This window comes from Chiloscyllium plagiosum, chromosome 29 (genome assembly GCF_004010195.1).
Source record: "Chiloscyllium plagiosum isolate BGI_BamShark_2017 chromosome 29, ASM401019v2, whole genome shotgun sequence".
In the NCBI taxonomy this organism is placed as follows: domain Eukaryota; kingdom Metazoa; phylum Chordata; class Chondrichthyes; order Orectolobiformes; family Hemiscylliidae; genus Chiloscyllium; species Chiloscyllium plagiosum.
The window spans coordinates 39,692,113-39,713,712 of NC_057738.1; the positions used below are offsets into that span (position 1 = coordinate 39,692,113).

General features: G+C 39.3%; 1 protein-coding gene across 1 annotated transcript in view; it reads right to left on the minus strand.

The window, feature by feature from the left end:
* Window positions 1-780: 780 nt before the first annotated feature.
* The window catches only part of LOC122564547 (zinc finger CCHC domain-containing protein 2-like), a 66,306-nt gene continuing 45,486 nt past the window's right edge, over window positions 781-21,600 (minus strand). The window contains exons 10-14 of the mRNA XM_043719603.1: window positions 19,884-19,951; window positions 18,606-18,709; window positions 9,772-9,897; window positions 5,643-7,049; window positions 781-2,954 (exon numbers count right to left, since the gene is read on the minus strand). Coding sequence (XP_043575538.1) covers window positions 2,902-2,954; window positions 5,643-7,049; window positions 9,772-9,897; window positions 18,606-18,709; window positions 19,884-19,951 — 1,758 coding nt within the window. The 3' untranslated portion in view covers window positions 781-2,901. The remainder of the gene's footprint in view (window positions 2,955-5,642; window positions 7,050-9,771; window positions 9,898-18,605; window positions 18,710-19,883; window positions 19,952-21,600) is intronic.

The window sequence follows — 21,600 nt, forward strand, 5'->3', positions numbered from 1 at the left end:
GAAGACATTTTGCATCTCAGTCCTAAATGGTTCACCCTGTATCCTCAGACTGCAACCCTGATACTGAACGCCACTGTTACCAGGACTATCCTTCCTGCTAGGATTTTATAGGTCTCAGATGTCAGTCTCAATGGCCAGATTAGTCAAGATAGCATCACCATTCATGAAGGCAAACTCTTCACTTTCTGGTGGATCTTAGCACACCAGTAAAATGCAAATTTGAAAAACAGGGTGGTTACTAAATTAATTGCTTATCACCCCAGGCTCAGTAGTTAGTGGTGTAGTTAAGTAGCAAACACAAACAATGGGCCTTAAAAGCGAAGCAGATCGTATTCCCTAAACAATTCTTGCTACTAATTGAGGGGTACGGGGACCAAGAAAGTGACAAAAGTTAAAAGACATCAGTATGATCTCACCATGAAAACAAGCATCGTGATCAAAATATTGATGTTATGGAAAAGCATTCCAGATGTGCAAAACAGGTTTTACTTTTTTTAAAGACTGTAGTCTTGACATGGTTCTATCACAGCAACTGTACATGAATGCGAGAGATGAACCTAGCCCCTGAAGCCATTTCTGCTGCCGACTGATAACCACATTCCAATTAGCAAAGCTACCATTTGGGCAAAGTATAGCTACAAAGGTTGGGATTCAAACACTATTCCTCTTGTGTAGACCAACATTTTCTTAATGAATTACTGTAAATGATAATAGCAAAACAAATCTGGTTCTTGGATCTGTGAACGTAAGAACAGTGTTTAAAATGAGAGGAAACTGTAATAAAAGATTTGTATAATTTTTATTGCTGTTAATTCAGGGAAAAAAGTTGCATAAAATCCAAAAATTTGTTCTAGAAATATAAGTGACCTTTCCAGTACATAACATTTTGAATATCAAAGAATACAGTAAACATATGAATGAACTGAAGGTAGCAGCATACCTCCTATATACAGTACAGTTTTTAAACCATAAAATTAGTTTCAATATAGCCAAGTTATTTACAACATATCGTCTTACAAGTTCACGTGGCTTACCTTTTTTTTTTAAATCTATTATAGAATTCAACAGCACAGTTGCAGCAAGATAATGGTTTTGTTTTCAATTGGTCATCCAAAGTTAGTAAAACACATTTAAGGAAAATAAATGCCACACGTCATCCTCTAGAGATCTAGAAACAATTATTAACTGATTCACATGAGTGGCATTAAAGGCTCAAATGTCAACTGGTTATTTCTTACATGCAAGTAGTTTGGGTCAAAGCAGCTTGACTAAAGTATGGACAGATCAAGTCAACTGCAATTTTTCTTTCCCTTAAAAAAATACTCTTTGATGACAGCTTTTTGTTGACATGGGCCTTAAAGACGAGACAAAGGCTCCTTAAGAGCCTACAGACAAAAAGCACATTCAACTCCTATGACACTCACTCATTTTTCAAGTCAACATACATCAATCCACAAAAAAAAAGAGTAAGACTCTATACATTTACAAAAAGCAGACTGCTGCATGCCAATATCACAACTCCATATATTCCCATTAATGTTAAGGAATGTCAACTGTCAAGCTTGGACAGCACTAATTCAACCTGTTGCTGTAAGATGCAGCAACCCTCAAAACTGCCATCATCTTGCAAATCACCTCAGTGCACTTAAACAAACCTGGAAGCAGAATAGTGCATACTGGCTTTTACCTCTCTTCCTAAAAAAGCAGCAATAATTACTGACAAGCTGACATGATTAATACCATTTACAAATATCAAGCATCCATCTTCACATTATAGTAGTGGTAAATGCAAGTGAAATGGTGAAATCACTACCACGTCAAATCTGCAGAGATCACACCACTCTATAATAAATATCTAACAGTGGTTTTTGTTTTTCATCATGGAGCAGTGTAACCTTTGTGTAGAGCTAGGAGTAAAATAAAATTTGTTTTACATTCTAAAATCCAAGTAAACACCATCTCCCCATTAGCAATCTCAGTTTAGAGCCTTTTTTTAAAAAAGAAAATCAAGTAACACCCGATGCACACTTATGGTACAGTATAAAGACGGGATTCACAAAATGGTTCTGGATATTCAATGGTTTGATCTAAAGAAATTTAAAAACACATTCACACTTCTGTCAAATTTAAAGAGTCATCATAAATATCAAAAAGTAAAGTAATGAAGATAATCAGCTATTCAAAAAATGCTTTCAATTTTTTTTAAAGCCTAAAAGTCTAAACAGGCAGTATTCTGAAAATTGTGTTTCCTGTTATTTTTATCTGGATTAATACAGGCACTCAAAAGCTTTTCTTCAAAAAACAATAAAAAACATTACCCATATCAATCTGTATTTTTACTCTTACCCACTATTCCAAACAGAAGTATTTAAATTCATGTATCTACCTTTTGAAAGCAGAGTGATTTCTACATCAACTGAAACTAAAAAAAAACAGAAAAAGGGAGAGACTTGTAATTTGAAGACAATTTGACGCAGACAGAAGATGTACCATGATGCAAGATGTGACCTGGCATTTTAACCGGCAGCAGTCTGCTCAATCCAGCCCAGTGTCTTTGTCGGACAAGTCAGTTCTCAAACACTGCCATAAAATATAACAGCGAACATTGCACGTGCCTCTTGGTATAATACATTCATCAGTGCAAATCGAGAGGTCAATATTATATATTTCTAGGTCGACTGCTCTGTTTGCTTCATGAACACCGCAGCCAAAATAGGTCAAGATATGTCCATACACTGAAAAAATGCCACAAGTTCAAGAAAACCCAGGCTTCAGTGACCATGTGCTAATTCCAATCTAATGGAGAAAGCATTTGTGCTGGACTAACAGAGCATTAAGTGTGTTGTTCGGGTCACACCTATATATTCAGGCTCATTTCTAAGTTGATATAACCCTTCTAGCTTAGTCAGCTGAATCCAAATCATGAGATGGCGCAAACTTTAATTTGAAGGCACCTGAAAGTGAGAAGAAAATTAATTTTATTAAAAAGCCCACTGCAGTATTTCAAAACATTACACGATCACTGTAAAAGACACGTTTACTTCATGGAGAAAATTTTCATTGTCAATTATGTTTTGGTGTAGTTTACACATTATATTGCAATAAGGTAGAAGACCACAAAAGACTACTTTGGCCAAATGCAGTGCAGATCCTGCCAAAGGATTGTTTTGATAGAAGATGTCACCGTTTGGAAGTTGAAAACAAAGGGGTTAAATAGGATTCTTTCATGCTGAGAAAAAAAAATCCTTTTTGAAAATCACTTTGGCCTGGTCAAAGTACAGAAGAGTCTTGTGATAATTTTAATCCCACCTACAGGAATTTTTAAATATTTCAGAAATATAATTAAGACATGAGGGGCTTTTTGTAAATAACAGTTGCTCATGTGCCATAGGAAATGGCACATACAGGTACATTTACAACTTTTGAAAGACATTTAGACAAGTTCAAGAATTGGAAAGGTTTGGAGGGGTATGGGCTAAATGCAGGTAAGTGGGACTAGTTTGGTTTTGGAAAGTGGTTGGCACACACTAGTTGGACCAAAGGGTCTGTTTCATGCTGTATGACTACAACTGGTCCGAGTCTCCATTGTGCAATCATTGTTAACTTTCATGGGGAAGACTGCAAGAGGACTTAAATAAAAATCTTATACTACTGAAATCTAGAAGCATATTTAGAAAGAAGGATGAATCACCGGAAGCAGCTGCAAGTTCAACACTACCTTCATTCTACTATTTTAAAAACTTATTCTTGAGCAGTGATGAGGAGTGATGGCATTTAGAAACAAAAAAAAGCTGCTTCTGCTCATCATTGTGTTCCAGTTAATAGCACACAGACGTTTTCAATTACACACAGCTTTGCTTCAAGTAAAACAGGGAGCAGAGTTGCAATTCATTACAAAGACAAAGACAAAGACAGAGTACATAAAGCAAACATGACAGTAATCAGAAAGCATTGGCTCTGTGAACTTTAAAACACAATTTATAAGAGGTGAAGTCCAAGACAAACAAGGACTTAACTTCTGTGGTCCAAAGAGTAAGTTACCTACAGGATAGGGCTGCTGAGCCATGATAAGCTAGTCAGTTGGTAGATTAAAGTTTCATTTATAAGCTGATCAGAGTACTTTTAGAAAGATAATACATTTCCATTTGTTTTCTCATTATTATGCCTTGAACTCTAAAGGAGTTAAAATTTAACTTTTGTACAGCCATTCATGTGCCTAGCAATCCCAAATAGAAACGGTTCTGTACAATCACTAGTTCCTTCATCCCTAAACTGTAAGGGAATGTTTGAATGTTGAGCCCACAGAAAAAAATTGTTTTACTTTTGTATTAAACTCGAGCGGGTATGTGTTTTTGCAATAAGTGTGCAGGCTGCTCCACTTGTCACTTGAACTTTAAATGTATCACTTCATAAAGACAATGGAGATCATCACTTCCCTCCCATTGTATTTTAAATGATCTACAGTTTGTGCCTCCCACACAACTCAGATGGTCATTTCTGCATTACTTACAAGCACAGGCACCAGTATCCTTATACCAAAATACTGAAGTTATCAGTCAAGAGTCTTCACCAACATCTTTTCATACTACAAATAAAGAAGGTACAATTCTAACTGGACTCCTGCAGTGGAGCCTGGCAACAAATAAAGTGAAAAGCCACATGGAACACCTCTTACTGACAAAACTACTGGGAACTTGCTTAGAGTTTTTTTTTAATGAATGCTCCCACATGTAAACCAAGGCCTCCGGAATCAATGCTGTTCTCTCCAACCATCACTTGGTGTTTCTCCAGCATGCTGGTGATCAGAACTGAAAATAGCATTCTCGGTTGCTGCAAGACTTTACAGTGTCAGTAAGACAATCAGAGTTGCGCTTGTTTAGTCTGGGGAGTAATTTTGCTACTTACTGCTCGATCATCTTCATGATTCTTTCAGTCTGTCCCCATCTCAGTGCAAAGGGACACAATTAGCTCCAACCATCTCTGAACAAGTGCACATGACTGTCTTTGAGTTAATAATAAATTTGATCAAATTAGTTTACAAATCTCTATTCTAGTCCGAGACACAATATGACAAATTCCAGCAATGCCATCAGTATAGAGAAGAGGAAAATGTAAGTAATTTTGAAAGCTTTAAAAAAAAAGCTAATGTTGAAAATACCACATGGAGGTTTCAGATGCACCTCCAGCCTGGGCGTTCAATGTATTGAACAAAAGCAATAGGAACAAGATCAAAGATATCTTACCTTCCCTTTTCAAATCAGTGCACTGAAGTACAAGCTGTATATTCACAATTACAGGATACAGGACAAATTCTGCCAATTACAAATTTAAGCTTTTCCTCAGAATATGCAGCACATTAATATTTAACAATGCAATAATTTCACTGGTCACTCAGTAACCTGCGGATTAGATTATCAGATCCACTCAAATGTCTTTAACAGAGTTCAATGGTTAAATCAGAAATCATATGATTATACTTGACAGGGCAGCAAATCTCAAAATAGCTTTGTAAACAGAAGCGAGGCCATGGCATAGCTTAACCACTACTGAGTTTGAAACTGTCATTTCAAGATTCTGGGAGCAAACTAAACTAAAATGTTTGAAGCAGATTCCTGTTTGAATCTTGAACACATTCTGCTTACCTGGCTGACTGGCCTCCATAGATGGCTGTTTACAATCCTGTGCATAGTGTCCACCTACACCACAATTATAACAGGATGCATTTCCATTCTTTTTAGGTCCCATACCATTTACACTGGTGACCATGTTGGCCACTTGATACATCAATGGAAATCCTCTGAAAAATCCAGGCATTTGTTGCATCCCGTAGTTAGTCTGATTTGCCATAGGATCATGCATTAATCCACTAGTATAAGGGTTCTGATAAAAGGGCATCTGTGTTCCATTGTTTTGATGTGCTTGGTTGAGGTAGCTACCATTACAAAGAGAGGTTACCCCACTGAAAGGGATAAAAGGAACTCTGATAAGATGGCTAGGTATTGTGCTAGGGTAGTAGTAGTTTAGATGAGGGTTACTATTGGTCCCACAGCTACCTCGGCATCCGCAGGAACTACAAGCTCCACAGCCAAGCTGCTGGTTTGGTTGAATGGTCCCATTAGTACTAGTATTTCCTATTGTGTTGATATAAGAGGTGCTGTCACTCTGAGCTGTGCTATGAGTTAATGCTGTATTGAGGCTTGGCACAGGGCCTGGGGTGTGGGTGGGGACTGAGGATCCAGTAGACTGGATTTGACCTACAGGAGATGGAGGGGTTGCTGAACCCTGCAAAGGCAAAACACTGTTTGGAGTTCCACTTAGATTGTATGAGCCAGGTGGTGGTAGCAGGCCAGCTGCAGGAAGCATCACTTTTAAACTGGCAGATTCTGGTACGGTGCCTATATTTCCATCAGCTTGAGGCAACAAAGCATTCAGTCCTACGATGTTCTGTGAAGTTTTAGTCGTGGGATCCAAAACGGAAGGTGTTGATAGCTTCCCAGATGGAGAGTGGCTGTGAACTGGGATGAAAGCTGTGTTGGCTGATCCAATATTCACTGTGCCTGCTGGTGTCTGGGGTCCTAGAACATGGCAGTTCTCAAAGTTCATTTGTGACGCTGTCATTTTATGTCTGTGCGTCATGGGATGCAGGGCAGGGTTAGCAGTCTGTAGAAGGAAAGGTGTCGCTACTGAAAGGTGGGAGGGAATCATGTCCACTCGCTTCCCAGCTTCAGCAGCACCAAGTGGTGCTACCTGTGAAGATTCCCGAAGAGAGGTGGCAGCAGGAGGGACAGTCACAATCATCCCAACAGTTTTGTCTACAGGAGCAATGCAGTCTGGCTTCTTTCCACCATTTTGCATCACATAGGGCATAGGAGGCATTAAAGGAATGCGAGGAAGAAAAGGGATAGGCGGGTTCCCTGGAGGAGTACAATTCTCGCTCTGCACTGGAGCAACCTGAGCGGTTGGCCGCGAAGTACTTCCACGAGCCAGATTACAGGGGGGCCTCTCCTGGTGCTTATCTTTCCCAGAATCCTCTGAAGTGCTATCAGAATCTAATCGAAAAGAAAAGAAGCATGTAACATGTTAATTTCAAAAGAAACAAAACAAAAAGGCAATTACAAATCTAGCTAAAGTTTATATTTATACACAAATATGCTAGATGTTAATTAATGCTCAGTGAATCAGTAAAAGGAGGAAAATTGTGGTATTTACAGCTTATACTTTGGTTATCGCAGTAAAAAAAAAAAAAGACTGTGGAAAAGTTCACGTTTGCCATGAACGAACAACTAAATTTTCAAAAAGTGATCTAGCAGGATTATGCTCAAGGAATACAAAAGCAAGCCACTCAGACTTTCGTGTGCATGCTACCCATCAAAAGATCATCGCTGACCTGTATCCCAACACATTTATTTGCCCTTGATCCATCTACTTTTGATACTCATTACACGATTTAAAATTCAGACTTGAAGATTTGTTCAAATTACTGCCTGACAAAACTAGTGCTTTGAGGATCAGCGTTTTAAATATTTTATTTACTATCATAAAATGAGTAGTGTTAGGAAGAGAACATTTGACTGCAAGAAGCACTTCTAATACCTGTATTTAAGAATGACACCTAAATCCAAGTTCCAAATTGTGTGGAACTGCACATGCTCAAAAACCTCTCCAAATATTCTTATAGGAAAATACAAAATCACCAGTATACTATCAACTAGATAGAGATTGGAATATTTGATACAACAGCAAGACATTGAGAAGGTAATTAAAACATTCATCTAAAATGATACTACACTAGTCGTACCCCAAGTGCAACAATAACACATGCATTTGAGAAGGTAGTGGCTTCATTTCAGACTATGGGCATATAATGCAGGCTAACACAACATGCAATAGAAGTTTGTGAGCAATAACATTTTTCAAAATGGGTATCGAACTGAAGCCTTGTCTGCCTAACAGAAGCAGGTCCTACATGCCTAGTTCCCTTGGCAGAGTTCCCTTTCTTAAATTCTGACCAAACTTCATAGCCAACCCCAAAACCTGCTTAACTGGAGATACATCTCATTCCGGTTTGAATACACAAACTTGCTATCACATTTTTGTGTGACATTGACTTCACTTCCAAACTAATTTCCACAAAGCATTTCTGTACATTCAGAATATTGCACTGTAAATTAGAGTTCACTTGAAATCTAGACAATATTTGAAAGACTAACTAGCTTAACATGTGGAACTACAGACTTCACTGCTAACAGGTGAACACCAGCTTTATTACTAGAAGTTGCAATATGGATTAGCAAGGTCATAAGTAAAAGCAAGCTCTAGGCTCCAATTTTAGAAGAACAAAATTGAAAAGGAGAGAAGTTTTGCCAAATTTATTGAACCTTAGGCGAATCACTGTTAAAATACTGCCTGCAATCTGGTGGCCATATTATCAAAAAGGCTAGAAAAACTGGAAGGCAAAGAAGAAATACCCAAAATACAAATGTATACAAACTAAAATTGACACATCCCTTTCTTTTCAAAAGGAGAGACAACCAAGTGGAGCATGGACTGGTTGGGTTGAATAGGTCATTTCTGAGCTGTATATAACCACACAAAGTTAACAAAATTAATGCAGTCAATTCATGACATATTCGACTTTGTTTAATAACAACTCTTGCATCGAGACTGAAGGGTCAAGTTGACAGACTGTCAAAGTGTCCTGAAGTTAAAAGCAATTACAGGAAAGGTAGTAAGAAAATAAGTTTTGGGCTGGAAGTTTCCCAAAAGCAAATGAGTGAAGGGTGAAGGAATAGCTGTCACTGGAGCAAAATAAAATATGGCAAGCAAGCCAGAAGAGGGGGTTCTGGAGGAGTCCACATTGATACAGACTTAACTGTTCATGTGACTTGATCTTTAGATTACCAAATCACTAAATGAACATATTAGTGTGAAAATTCAAGTACCAGTAAAGGACCTGATACTAAAGAGACTGTAGGTTTTATCAGCAAGGAAAGTGGGGTAGGAACACACATTGTCAAGCTTAGCTGAAAGCTACAGGAATCACGGTTTTTGTAAAAATATTCTTTCGTGGATGTCAGTATTGCTGACAAGATTAGGCATTTATTGCCTGTCTCTATTGCCCTTGAACAGTGGTTTGTTAAGCCATTTCAGAGGGTTAAGAGCCAAATCACACAACAGTACATTGGAGTCACAAGTAGAACAGTTCAGGCGATGAGGCAGGTTTGGTTCCAAAACAGCGTGAGAACACGAGATTGATTTTTGACAAAAATTATTGATTTTGTAGCCACGACTAATGAAACTAACTTCCTCTAATGTTAAAACATTTTTGGTCCACATTTGAGCTACATTTAAAATGCTCTCAATAAGCTGATACTCCAAATTTATACTGGAATACATGATTAAAGAATTAAAAATTGGTGATTACTTTCTAGTAGTTTGTTACACATTACACAACAAAATTTACAGTTCCCATACAAAAGTCCTTCCATATTTCATTTAGAATTGTTTTCTAAATTGGGATTTCATCTTCAGGAGCATGAATATTTAAAACTGGTTCCAAAATCTTTTTTGATACCTTTTCTGAATACTTTTCAAACACCCACTTGAGATCTAATCATTTGACACATTATTACTAACTTCACTGAATGTTTCAAGATAAAATACAGGCACCTGCAGTGAAGCTAGTCCAGTATCCACGTGCTGTCAAATAGTCTCTTATAATTGCATGTTATAAACTATTTAGAAGGATTTTAGTAATTCAAAATAACTCACCTTTGTCTTTTTCATCTTCACTTTCACAACTCTCTTTTCCATCATGTCTTGGGCTGGAGGGAGAACTGTAGCTTTCCGAAGAGCTGTCTCCACATGCCTCCAATCCAGAGCCAACATCCCTTAATTCTAGAACAAATCAGGTAGGTACATTTGAATGATAAAAATAAAGCCAAACAACTCTTTAGTCTGTAGCACGATGCACAATTACAGGCCATGTAGTTCATTGCATTATTTTGTAAAATACTTTGTTTGCACTTACTCTTATCCCTGTCCTTTAGGCAAGTGCACTGCAGAATTTGGACTACATTTGCATTGCCACTAATGACAATCCACAACATTACAGCATCCTGTTCATTTCTTGTCATGAGACATCCAACTATTATGAACCTTAATTGCAACACCACAATTTTGCAAAATATGCAAACAAAATACAACTTCTAAATGGCAAAAGCACAAATGAATGACATTTTCAAACTGAAAAATACTCAATCTGCAAGTGGACTGGATCAGATATAAACAAATAACATTGAGAAATTCCCTTTTGTCCAACACCAATACAAAGGTTGGAATAACATTAGTGACATACTTCGGTTTTAACCACTAGGTGGTGTTAAAACTTCAAAATGAAATTTGTGTATCTATGACTGGCAGACTTGCTCATTGACTGTAAGGCACCATAGACATATTCACAGCCAATACTCCCACATTGAGTTACTGGACTTCGCTTCATCAAAGCGAATACTAAGCTGATGCTAAGCATTTCTTCTCCTGCTTCCCTGGCTCTACACAAACCTCACAGGGTTACAAGAAACAATAGACTTTCTAAAGGTTCATGCAATTATTATGAAAATCTAAAGATTGTGAAAAAACACAGGAGGGACAACAGTAGTTATTCTTTATTAAAGATCTGAATGATCAATTGATGGCAGTTACAGTACAGCTATATCCAGTTTCAATTCTGATACAGAATATTTTGCACAAGTTTATTGGGGCTGCAGTCAACTTTCCAAGCACATGAACCATAATACTATACTTTATAATCTTTACTGTGACAAATCAACTGAAATTTAGAATAGGAAAAGACCCAATTAAAAGGGTCTTAAATTAAATATTAAAGCCGCAAGTTATTCCGTGAATGATGCTTCCAAGAAGATTAGAAATCAGTTTGCAACTTGCTGGAAAGATCCAGTTCTCTGGGTCATCCCCTCAGTATGGAATATTTTGCAAGCTAAGTGCAACTCTTTAATAAATCTTTCTTGCCTCAGTTTCCAGCTACAATTGGCATCTTTTCCACTACTGACAAATCAAGCTTTTAATCACTCTGATTTTTGTCATATTGCCTTTGGAAGGACCAACACTTCCAGCTCGATGACTTATTCAATTCTGACTTGTGTTTTTGTAGATAGATTCTTCCTAAATCACTATACAAGTAAAATCACTACCTTTGTATACTTAGTCTCTAAATACGGTGTATAAAAGTGATCTGAATGTCACATCAATATTGCTGTCAGTGAAGTTATTTACAATCACATCAAAACGGACAAGCAACAAAACAACTTTTGAAATTAATTGGACTCTGTTTGCTAGACTGGAATGTTAAACTTGAGATGAAAGTTAGCAAGGTATTGAAGCAGGCTGTGTTAAAGACACGATGCAAAGAAATAACCAGAGGAAAATGAATTGGCTCATTTCAAAGTTCTTTCACTAGGGGACAAAAACATCTTTTTGAAAAAGCAAAACATTGCACTTAGAAGAATATAGAGTGTGACTGAAGAAATCTCTGCACTAATTGCCAAGTAATTTGTTACCAAGCACTATAATCCTGACCTGCTTCTCAAAGTAAGCCAAATAGAAGCACATTAGGGAACATCTCTGGAACACCCGCACCAATCAACCCCACCGCCCCGTGGCTGAACCTTTCAACACCCCCTTCCACTCGAGGACATACAAGTCCTGGGCCTCCTCCACCTCCACTCCCTCACTACCCGACACCTGGAGGAAGAACGCCTCATCTTCCACCTCAGAACACTTCAATGCCAGGGCATCAATGTGGACTTCACCAATTTCTTCATTTCCCCTACCCCACCTTACCCCAGTTCCAACCTGCCAGCTCAGCACCACTCCTCGGATGCTGCCTGACCTGCTGTGCTTTTCCAGCACCACTCTAATCTAGTCTCTGATCTCCAGCATCTGCAGTTCTCACTTTCGCCAAATAGAAGAAGTACATTATGTTGTAGACCCCAAAGATATATTGCTGGGAAATTTTAAACTTCACCCTTGAATTGATTTTGGCAGATGTCCCTACCAAGTCAACTGCAGAACTTAATCAGTGCAAATTTAGCCCTTAAAAAGTGTGGTTCTCGTTAAAGTTTAAATTTTCAGAACAAATTCAAACTGAACTCAAATCAGCCCACTTTTGGTTTAATAGGGTTGTAACAGGCAACTAATCCATTCATGAGACAAGTCAGTAATTTAAAGGTTAAAGAGGCTGTATATCCCTATATTTTTAAAAAAACTTTGCATCTGTATTCACCCAGGAGGAGGATATGGAGGATAGTGAGATTTGTGTGGAGCACGCTAATATGGTGGGGCATTGAGATAGAGAAGTAAGTGGTGTTGGGTCTCTTGAGGAACATTAACAAGGATAAGTCCCCAGGGCCCGATAGTATCTGCCCCTGGTTATTTGAGTGGGCAAAACAGATGATTTGAGGCCTTGACCAAAATCTTTGTAACCCCAGCCAATGGAGGGGGATCCTGGGGGACTGGCGAGTAGCTCAAATGGTTCCTCTGTTCAAGAAGGGAAACAGGGATAATCCAGGAATCCATAGACTGGTGAGTCTCAGTAGTTGGGAAGCCATTGGAGAGAATTATAGGAATAGGATTTATGGGCATTTGGAAAAGCATGGCCTAATTAGGGACAGTCAGCATGGCTGTGTGGGGGCAGGTCATGTCTTACTAACTTGATTGAATTTGGAGGGAAAAAAGGTGATCGATGAGTTTAGAACGGTGTATGTCGTCTCCAAGGATTTTAGTAAGGCTTTCAATAAGGTCCCTCATGGTAAGCTCATCCAGAAGATTAAGATACATGGGATCCACAGTCACTAGGATTCAGAACTGGCTTGCCTATAGAAGACAAAGGGTAGTGGCAGAAGGGCGCTTTTCTGGCTGGAGGTCTGAGATTAGTGGTGTTCTGCACGGGGACCTCTGTTTGTAATATATTTAAATGACTTGGATAAAAACATAGATGGATAGGTTAGTAAGTTTGCAGATGATACAAAACATCAGTGGAGATGTAGACAGTGAAGATTGCCAAAGGATACAGGAACAGATGTGGGCAGAGAAATAGGAGGAGTTTAATCTGGGCAATTGTGATGTGTTGCACTTTGGGAGATCAAATGTTAAAGGAAAGTATACAGTTAATGGCAGGATCCTGAATAGCACTGATGTACAAAGGGATCTTGGGGTTCAATCCATAGCTGCCGGAAAGCAGCCACTCAAGTAGATAGGGAGGGAAAGGCAGCATATGACATGGGGACTTGGGGAACCGAGTACAAGTGTCCGGATGACAAGTTGCAGCTTTAAGATCTTGGTTAGGTCACACAATACTGCGTTCAATTCTGGTCACTACATTACAGGAAGATGTGGATGCTTTGGAGAGGGCACAGAAGAAGTTTACCAGCATGCTGCCTGGATTAGCAGGTAGGAGCTAAAAAGGAAGGTAAGAAAAACCCAGGTTTTTCCTCTGGAGTAGCAGAGACAGGGGGAGCCTTGATACATGTCTATAAAACTTTGAGATGCATAGATAGATTTGACAGTCACACTCCCCGCCCCTCCAAGAGTTGAAATATTTAGTACTAGGGGACACACATTTAAGGTGAGGGGAAAGTTCAAAGGAGATGAAGGTGAGGTTTTTTTTTTTTAAAAAAAGTGTCGCAGGAGCCTAGAACATGCTGCCAGGCATGATGGTGGAGGCAGATACGATAGGTTGTTTAAGGGACTTTTAAATAAGCTCATGAATATGAAGGAATGGAGGGATATGGACCAAGGGCATGCAGAAGGTATTCGTTTAATTTGGCATCATGTTCAGCACATCATGGGCCGAAAGGCACATTCCTGTGCTGTATATTCAATGTTCTACTTTAAACGCTAGGAAACTGGACATGCAAGAGACAAAAAGGGCTGGTTCCATAAGCCTTTGCAGCACTGTATAAAATCAGTACAGATCTCTTCTTCCAGAACAAAGATCAACCAATCTCACATCATCACCCTTGTGACCCTGCTCTGTTTCCAGCACCACCCCTCACCAGTCAGTGATTACATACCACCTTCTGACCAACAATCCAATGTAATCTCAAACCAGAGAAGCTAATTAATTAATTTAGCCAAGCCAAATGAACACATAGGGAATAGCAAGGGAACAAAAATTCAGATCTTTCTCTTGAAGTCAATCATCAGGCAGATGTTTGCATCTCAGTCTCAAGCTTTCTTTAAATAAAAGTGAATAAGTTTGTTAATTCTTCCCTGTCAACACTGACATCTTTTGGGGAGGGAAAAGGAAGGGGGAAAAAAAAAAAAAAAGAGGGAAAATGAGGGAGCTGTCTCACAGACCAGTCACCCAACAGCCTTACAGTCCTACTCTCAGAACCATATCTTAATATCTTACACACCATCCGTGGATATGTCCTGTCTCACTGAAAGGACAGACCAGAGGTGGTGGTGCACCAGGAGGGAATTGCCATGGGAGTCCTGACTCTAGACCACGTGAAGTTTTGTGGATTCAGGTTAAACATGGGCAAGGAAGCCTCCTGTTGATTACCACGTACAGTCCTCCCTTGGTTGATGTATTGCACTCCATGTTGAGCAACACTTGGAGGAAACACTGAGGATGGCAAGGCCACCAAAATGTATTGTACTTGGGGAGATTTCAATATAAGGTCAGCAGGTAATGAGGAAGCCAACAAGAGGGAAAGACATACCTGTTCTCATCCACAGTCAGCAGATGCAGCTGATCATGACAGCATTGTTAAGACTGCAGCTCTTGGAGACAAAGTCCTGCCTTCATATGGACAGTAACCTCCATTATGTTGCGTGGTTTATTACCATTTTAAACGGGGCAGACTTCAACCAGATCTAGCAACTCAAGTCTGGGCATCCATGAGGCAATACGGGCCATCAACTGCAGATTGTAAAGGTGTGAGATTCTGCTAGCTCATAGCCCAGCTCATCTCCCACTCAATCACTATCAAGCCAGGGGATCAACCCTGGTTCAATGGAGTATGCAGAAGGACATGCCAGAAGTAGCAGCATGGCTAGCACTGCAGCCTCTCAGCACCAGGGACCCGGTTCGATTCCAGCCTTGGGTAACTATCTGTGTGGAGTTTGCACATTCTCCTCGTCTGCGCGTGGGTTTCCTCCGGGTGTTCCGGTTTCCTCCCACAGTCCAAAGATGTGCAGGTCAGGTGGATTGGCCAAGCTAAATTACCCATAGCATTAGGTGCATTAGTCAGGGTAAGTGGGTTACTCTTTGGAGGATCGGTGTGGACTTGCTGGGCTGAAGCACCTGTAGGGAATCTAATCTAATCCCTAAAGATGAAGTGTCAACCTGGTGAAGCTACCAAACTGGACTAGCTGCATACCAAACAGCATGAGCAGCAAGTGATACAGTTAAGTAAGCCCATATCCAACAGATCAGATTCAAGCTCTGCAGTCCTGCCACAGCCACTCGCGAATGATGGTGGTCGATTAAACAACTCACCGGAGGTGGCCCCATAAATATCCCCATCCACAATGATCGAAGAGCCCACCACATCAGTGCAAAAGATAAGACTGAAGTATTTGCAGCAATCTTCAGCCAGAAATACCAACTGCCAGAGGAAGTGGTGGAGGCTGGTACAATTGCAACATTTAAGAGGCATTTGGATGGGTATGGGCTGGGTGCTGGCAGGTGGGACTAGATTGGTTTGGGATGTCTGGTCGGTATGGACAGGTTGGACGGGTCTATGACTCTGACTCCTCCAGTGGTCACGGGTATTACAGATAACAGTCTTCAGCTAATTCAATTCACTCCACATCATATCAAAAGACATTTGGAGACAATAGATACTGTAAAGGCTACAGGTCCTGACGAGACTGCCAATAGCATTCAAGGCATGGGTTCCAGAACTTGCCCCTCCACTCACCAAGATATTTTAGTAGTTTTAGCGCAGGCATCAACCTGACAATGTGGAAAATTGCCCTGTTAAGTCCTGCAGCTGAAAAACAAGACAAATCCAACCCAGTCAATTACTGCCGCATCAGTTTACTTAAATCACTAAAGTGATACAAAGTGTAATCAATAATACTATCAAGCAGCACCTGCGGGATGATGCCCAGCTTGAGTTCCACCACAGCCACTCAGCTGCTGACCTCATTACAGCCTTGGTTCAAAATATGGACAAAAGAGCTAAATTCCAAAGGTGAGGTGAGGAGAGTGTGACAGGCCTTAACATCAAAGCTGCATTCAATCCAGTGTGGCATCAAGGAGTCCTAGCAAAACTGAAATCAAGGGAATCAGGAGGAAAAGTCTCCATTGTTTGGAGTTACACGTGGCACATGGGAAGATGTCATGGTTGTTGGTGGCCAGTCATTTAAGCTCCAGGACATCTCTACAGGAACTCCCCAGACTACTGTCCTATGATCGACTATCTTCAGCTGCTTCAAATGACCACCACTGAATACCCCACCATCAACTTAATCTCCCCATTTTTATATTCAATCCTCTCAGGAAAAAATTCTAACATTCAATTAGCTTCCTAATTACTTGTGAAACATGCATAATAACTATTTTGAATTCACATACACGGACACAGATTCCTGTGCATCTCAAGGAGGTCTGCAAAGTTTTATCAGATAGTTTTTTCTGTCCTTCCAGAATGGTCGATTCCACACTTCCCCACATAATCTGTTTGCCAGATCTTTGCTCACTCACTCAATTAACTAATCTATTTTCCTTTGTAGCCTCATGTCCTCTTCACAACTTATTTTCCTATCTACCTTTTAGCCACCAAATCTTTCATTGTTGTACAAGTTTTAAACAGTTGAGATCCAGTACCAATCCCAGTACTGGTTCCCTTCACCAATCTTATCAAAAGCCTCTGGAAATCCAAATACACTTGGCAGTTCCCCATGATCCACAGAACATTACCACTTCAAATCCAACAGATCTAAAGTTTCCAGCTTTCAGTAGCCCTCCCATTGTAAGTAAAAAAGTTACATTTGTTATATCCCAAACCAACAGAACAGTCCCTGAATCAACAGGATTTTGGGCAAACTAAAACCCATGCAACCACCTTGTCAATAGCTTAAAAGTGAATTCCTACTAGTTTCTCAAGTAACGAATTTTAATGAAACTACAGGGTTATGAATTTATCAAATTATGCTCCTGTGAAGCACTTCTGATATTTATGGGTTCCAAAATAATTGTCAACTTTTACTTCCTTAGAAGGGGAAAAAAAATGAGCCTAATTTGTCTGAAAATTCTTTCACCTCATGCAGAATAACAAAAGATTCTTTTGGAAGACTCATTATTTTGTGCTCAAGGAATTCAGTGCACAACCAAAGCAAATCTCTACAGGTGAACGTGACCAACATCAGCACACATTTCCAAACCTGTATAATGGCAGTGAAGAACTTTGGATTAATGTTCCAAACATGATCTCCACGTAAATATTCATTAGAAACAAAACAGAACAGTACCATAAATATTCAGTTTAGGCACCATACCTTGCAGTTTGAGCAGAGTAAAATTTCCTATTTCAGCTTTCCAGCAATAATGACACTTGGTTTCCATACTTTTAGAAATGGAAACGCTGCCCCTTGATCACATCTCTATATCGGCTAAAATTCATTCTAAGCTAACAGTTACCCAAAATGCTTTGAAAAAAATAGTAATATCCTCTGACTTGTAGAAATATCTTGCCCAAGAAAGTCATCTTGATCAAGAGACTTCCCTATAAGGCATGCAGTATCATGCCTTATAACTATTTAGCTATCATGCTAAAACATTGTTTAATTTCAAAACATTTTCAGGTGATTCTAAATTAGCATGCAACATACCTCTCCTCTATGAAATCACAAAGAATACTCTTTTCTCCCCTAAGTATATATGTACAAATTAAGACTGACCCCCATTTTTACTATTCTTGTCTCCAAGTCAACTTCCCTCAAAATCTAACAGTATAACTTCCTTCTACTTTCCAGTCACGTACGACAGAATTGCATTTTGCCAACACCCTCCCTATCTATTGTCAACATAAAACCTAGGACATATGCCCCACCCTCAGCACATACTCCTCTCAATCCTAAGTCACGGTACTGAAAAATACATTTCTGTTCCATTGACACAGTTAAGGGACAATCTCTCCCCATATTGCTTGTTGTAAAGCACAACATAGGTCTTCTGAGGCTACTTGACATCACGTAATGAAGGTGGAGTGCAATATTATTGATGACAGTTCAGCTCTCTAAAGTTTGTATTAGCCTACAATTATATCCCAAACAATTTCCGATTATGATTCTGAAGTGAAGAATGAAGCTGCCACAGGCCCCCTGACTTGGTCACTCAACTAGGCGTTCCCCCACCTCACTCGCTCACCGACAATGCCACCAATCTAACCTATACTCTTTAAAGCACTTTTCTGGTTTTAAAAAAAACTGCCAGCAAAATGTTGCAATCCCCTCACCTATGATTTTTAACACCGACCACAATCTCTATTCTTGGTAGAAATGGACTAGTAATAGCACATTAATAGCCATATGCTATTTAGGAAATGATGCAAAAAGATAAAAGTCCTTACCTTTCCCTGGCACAGCCCACACATGCTGTACAGGTGGAATTCTAAGGATACCATTGCCGACAGGAGCCCTATGACTCCCTCGATCAACCTTGTTTTTGTTGTTGCTAAATAAGAGAAAGTAAAACAATTAGGGATGGATCACAAACGTTAATTATTCCTTTTTCTTCCAACTCAAATCTTAGTTTTTGCCTGTGTATAACAGGAAGTCCAAAGAATGTATTCAATGACAACATAAAAATATATTTCAAAGTTTCTCATCCAACATTCATCACAACATTTGGTATTCTTGGGCATCTCAAGGGGTGTATCATTGCAGACTGTATTGGATGAAAGCACCAACTAGTTGGCAAGCAAATGCTGAATCAGAGGTATTGCAAGGCAAATGCGCCAGTTAGAGGCAGATAGCTTACTGCTAAGCTTTGTTTAGATTTAAATTGGGCAGGCTGATTTCTCAGAGCAATGCCTTGACCAGGAGTAATGAATGAGACACTATGTATCCTCTATTGTGTTAAGTTGAAAAAAGTGCAATGTGTACATGTTCTTTAGTTCAGCATATTGGAAAGGTATACAGTAGATGGGGTTGCAAGAACTGACTGGTGTCCCTCGGTTGGAGAGTAAAAATACCCCAAGAAACCATGGTTATTCATCCAGTTTGATAAGAGTTGGGACAGCGATTGAATGAAACTTGCCTGCACTACCCAAAAGTATTTGAAAACAGCTTCTAATTCACCCACCTTTGTGCTTATACTGTCCAATAATTGATTTAGTCCCATGATTGGACGGTACTCATGAAATAATCAAGTGTAAGAATTAAAGATTGAAGAGAAAGGCCTTGCATAGTAACGTGTAGCTTACAGTACATGCAATCATGCCACCATAGAGGAGTTTCACTGAATCTTAAATTGATTGTCAGCATAATTCTTACATTCAGGATTATTTCACAAATGCCATCCAATGATGGAACCTCATCAATTATTGGACACGAAGTATAAACAACAGTGAGTGCATTAGAAGTCGTTTATGAATATTTTGGGTAGCGCAGGCAAGGTTGATTCATTGTTCCAACTCTATCAGGTTAAATGAATAACTGGAAATAAATAATAATTTCACCCTCCAAAGGGCACCAATGCCAGTTCTCGCATCTACTGCTTGCCTTCCCATCCTCTCTCAAAGACTTACTTCTTATCCCAACTTATTCATGTTCAGGAATTTCAATGCTTTACCTTCCTTACAGTTACTTTACACAAAAAAAAACTTTACCCTTTCCATAATACATACATGTCTGACTGAGTGTTCAGCTTCTTACTCCCAGATGATGAAGTACTTCTTTTATCTTCTGATAAACACTACAATTAATTGAGGGGAAATGTATGATCAGAATCCATTTGAACATCTGGAAACATGGCAAGTACAATATCAGTAGCAACAACTGAGGCACAAGATGATCTAATTGAAATTCAATGTACTCCATTTTCTATTATTCCAAGCTGGCATCGGTTTAGACTAAATAATGGATGCCATTCAAATTTACAGAAGTTATCAAACATTCCATAGATAACAGTTTGATGAAGCCATTGCATTATTTAATGCAATGTAGAACAGCAGGATGATTAACTAAATGACAATATAAAAGCCAGTGCAGAGGCACCTGGGGCTTTATGCGTAAACACTTATTGATTGCACCTACTTAACTTCAAAACTGGGGTTTTCAGACTCCCTCTTTAGGCTTTTCTTCACAAGACAGACATGAATCATCACTTTTGGTAAACTAATATAAAATCCTGGTTCACAGTTTGAGGACATTTCTCACCTATCAAAGACATGTTGTAACAATCAAGGTTCTAGACTGTTAAATTCTTGAAGATTTCTCACTCAGTGCCAACATGACTATCACTTCTATTATTGAACCATCACTCAAGCGAAACCATCACTCAGTTATTTTACTGGTCAGCAGTAAGCAATATAAACTGGAGGAATGAAAAAAACAGCTTCAACAAGTTCCATGTTGCAACCTATTCAAGGCAGAGATTGAGGCAATACTGCACCAAATTTATTCATTTAAATTTCTGGGTACAGTTTTCAGCATTCAAGAAAGTCAAATTTTCAGTTCTCGCTTTTGACCCTATCAACACTAATAAATTTAGTTCTATGTTTGAAGTGCAACATTAATGCTCATATATGCCCCAAAATAAGTCCAGACCAGATTTGTTTGTGCACAAGATATTCAGTAGGAACACATGATTGTCCCTTTTAAAGGGTGACAACCGGTGCCTTCAAGTGAAAAATAAATAGCAGCAGCATACTTGCATTTAAGCCTCAGGCAGAGAGGCCAGCTTCACTATTATACAGCTTGAGATATAGTATTGCCCTTTACCGATTTAAGCCTTTAAGCAGCAGTGGTACAGATGCTAGGAGAACCTGCTCTGGATACAGTTGTAGCAAATGCCCACACATTTTTGTGCAGTGAATGTTTCAGGATGAAAGTGCCACTGGAAACCAGAAGTACCTGTTCACATGTGATGGATGATCTTAGACAAGATTAAAAGTGTAATTACAAGCTATATTTCCCATCATTATTGGCAGCACTGGATAGTGCCTGAAATATCAGCATTGGTAAGGAGGATTTTTTGCACACATTGTAAGGTGCAGAGTGTGAAGGAAACATCAGCTGAGAGAGAGAGAAGGGTCAATTAAACAAACTGAAAATTTAAGTGGGAATTCAATGCCAAGGGGCACCACAGCACAAAGAGGAAACACACCAGAAAGAGAGGAGTGGGAAGGGGAAAAAACATCAGGGGCTGAAAGGCCCATCTGCAATGAAGCCAGTGGCAGTGTGATGTCATAAACCACAGCATGACATGGTCAGAAGACACTAACAGTATTCCAAAAGAAGCAATCGAGCCGCAAAAAGAGGGGGTGTGGGGGATGAAAACAAATGAAATAACTATCACTAGAGAAAATACAATCAGGAAACAAATAGAGTGAAGACCAATAA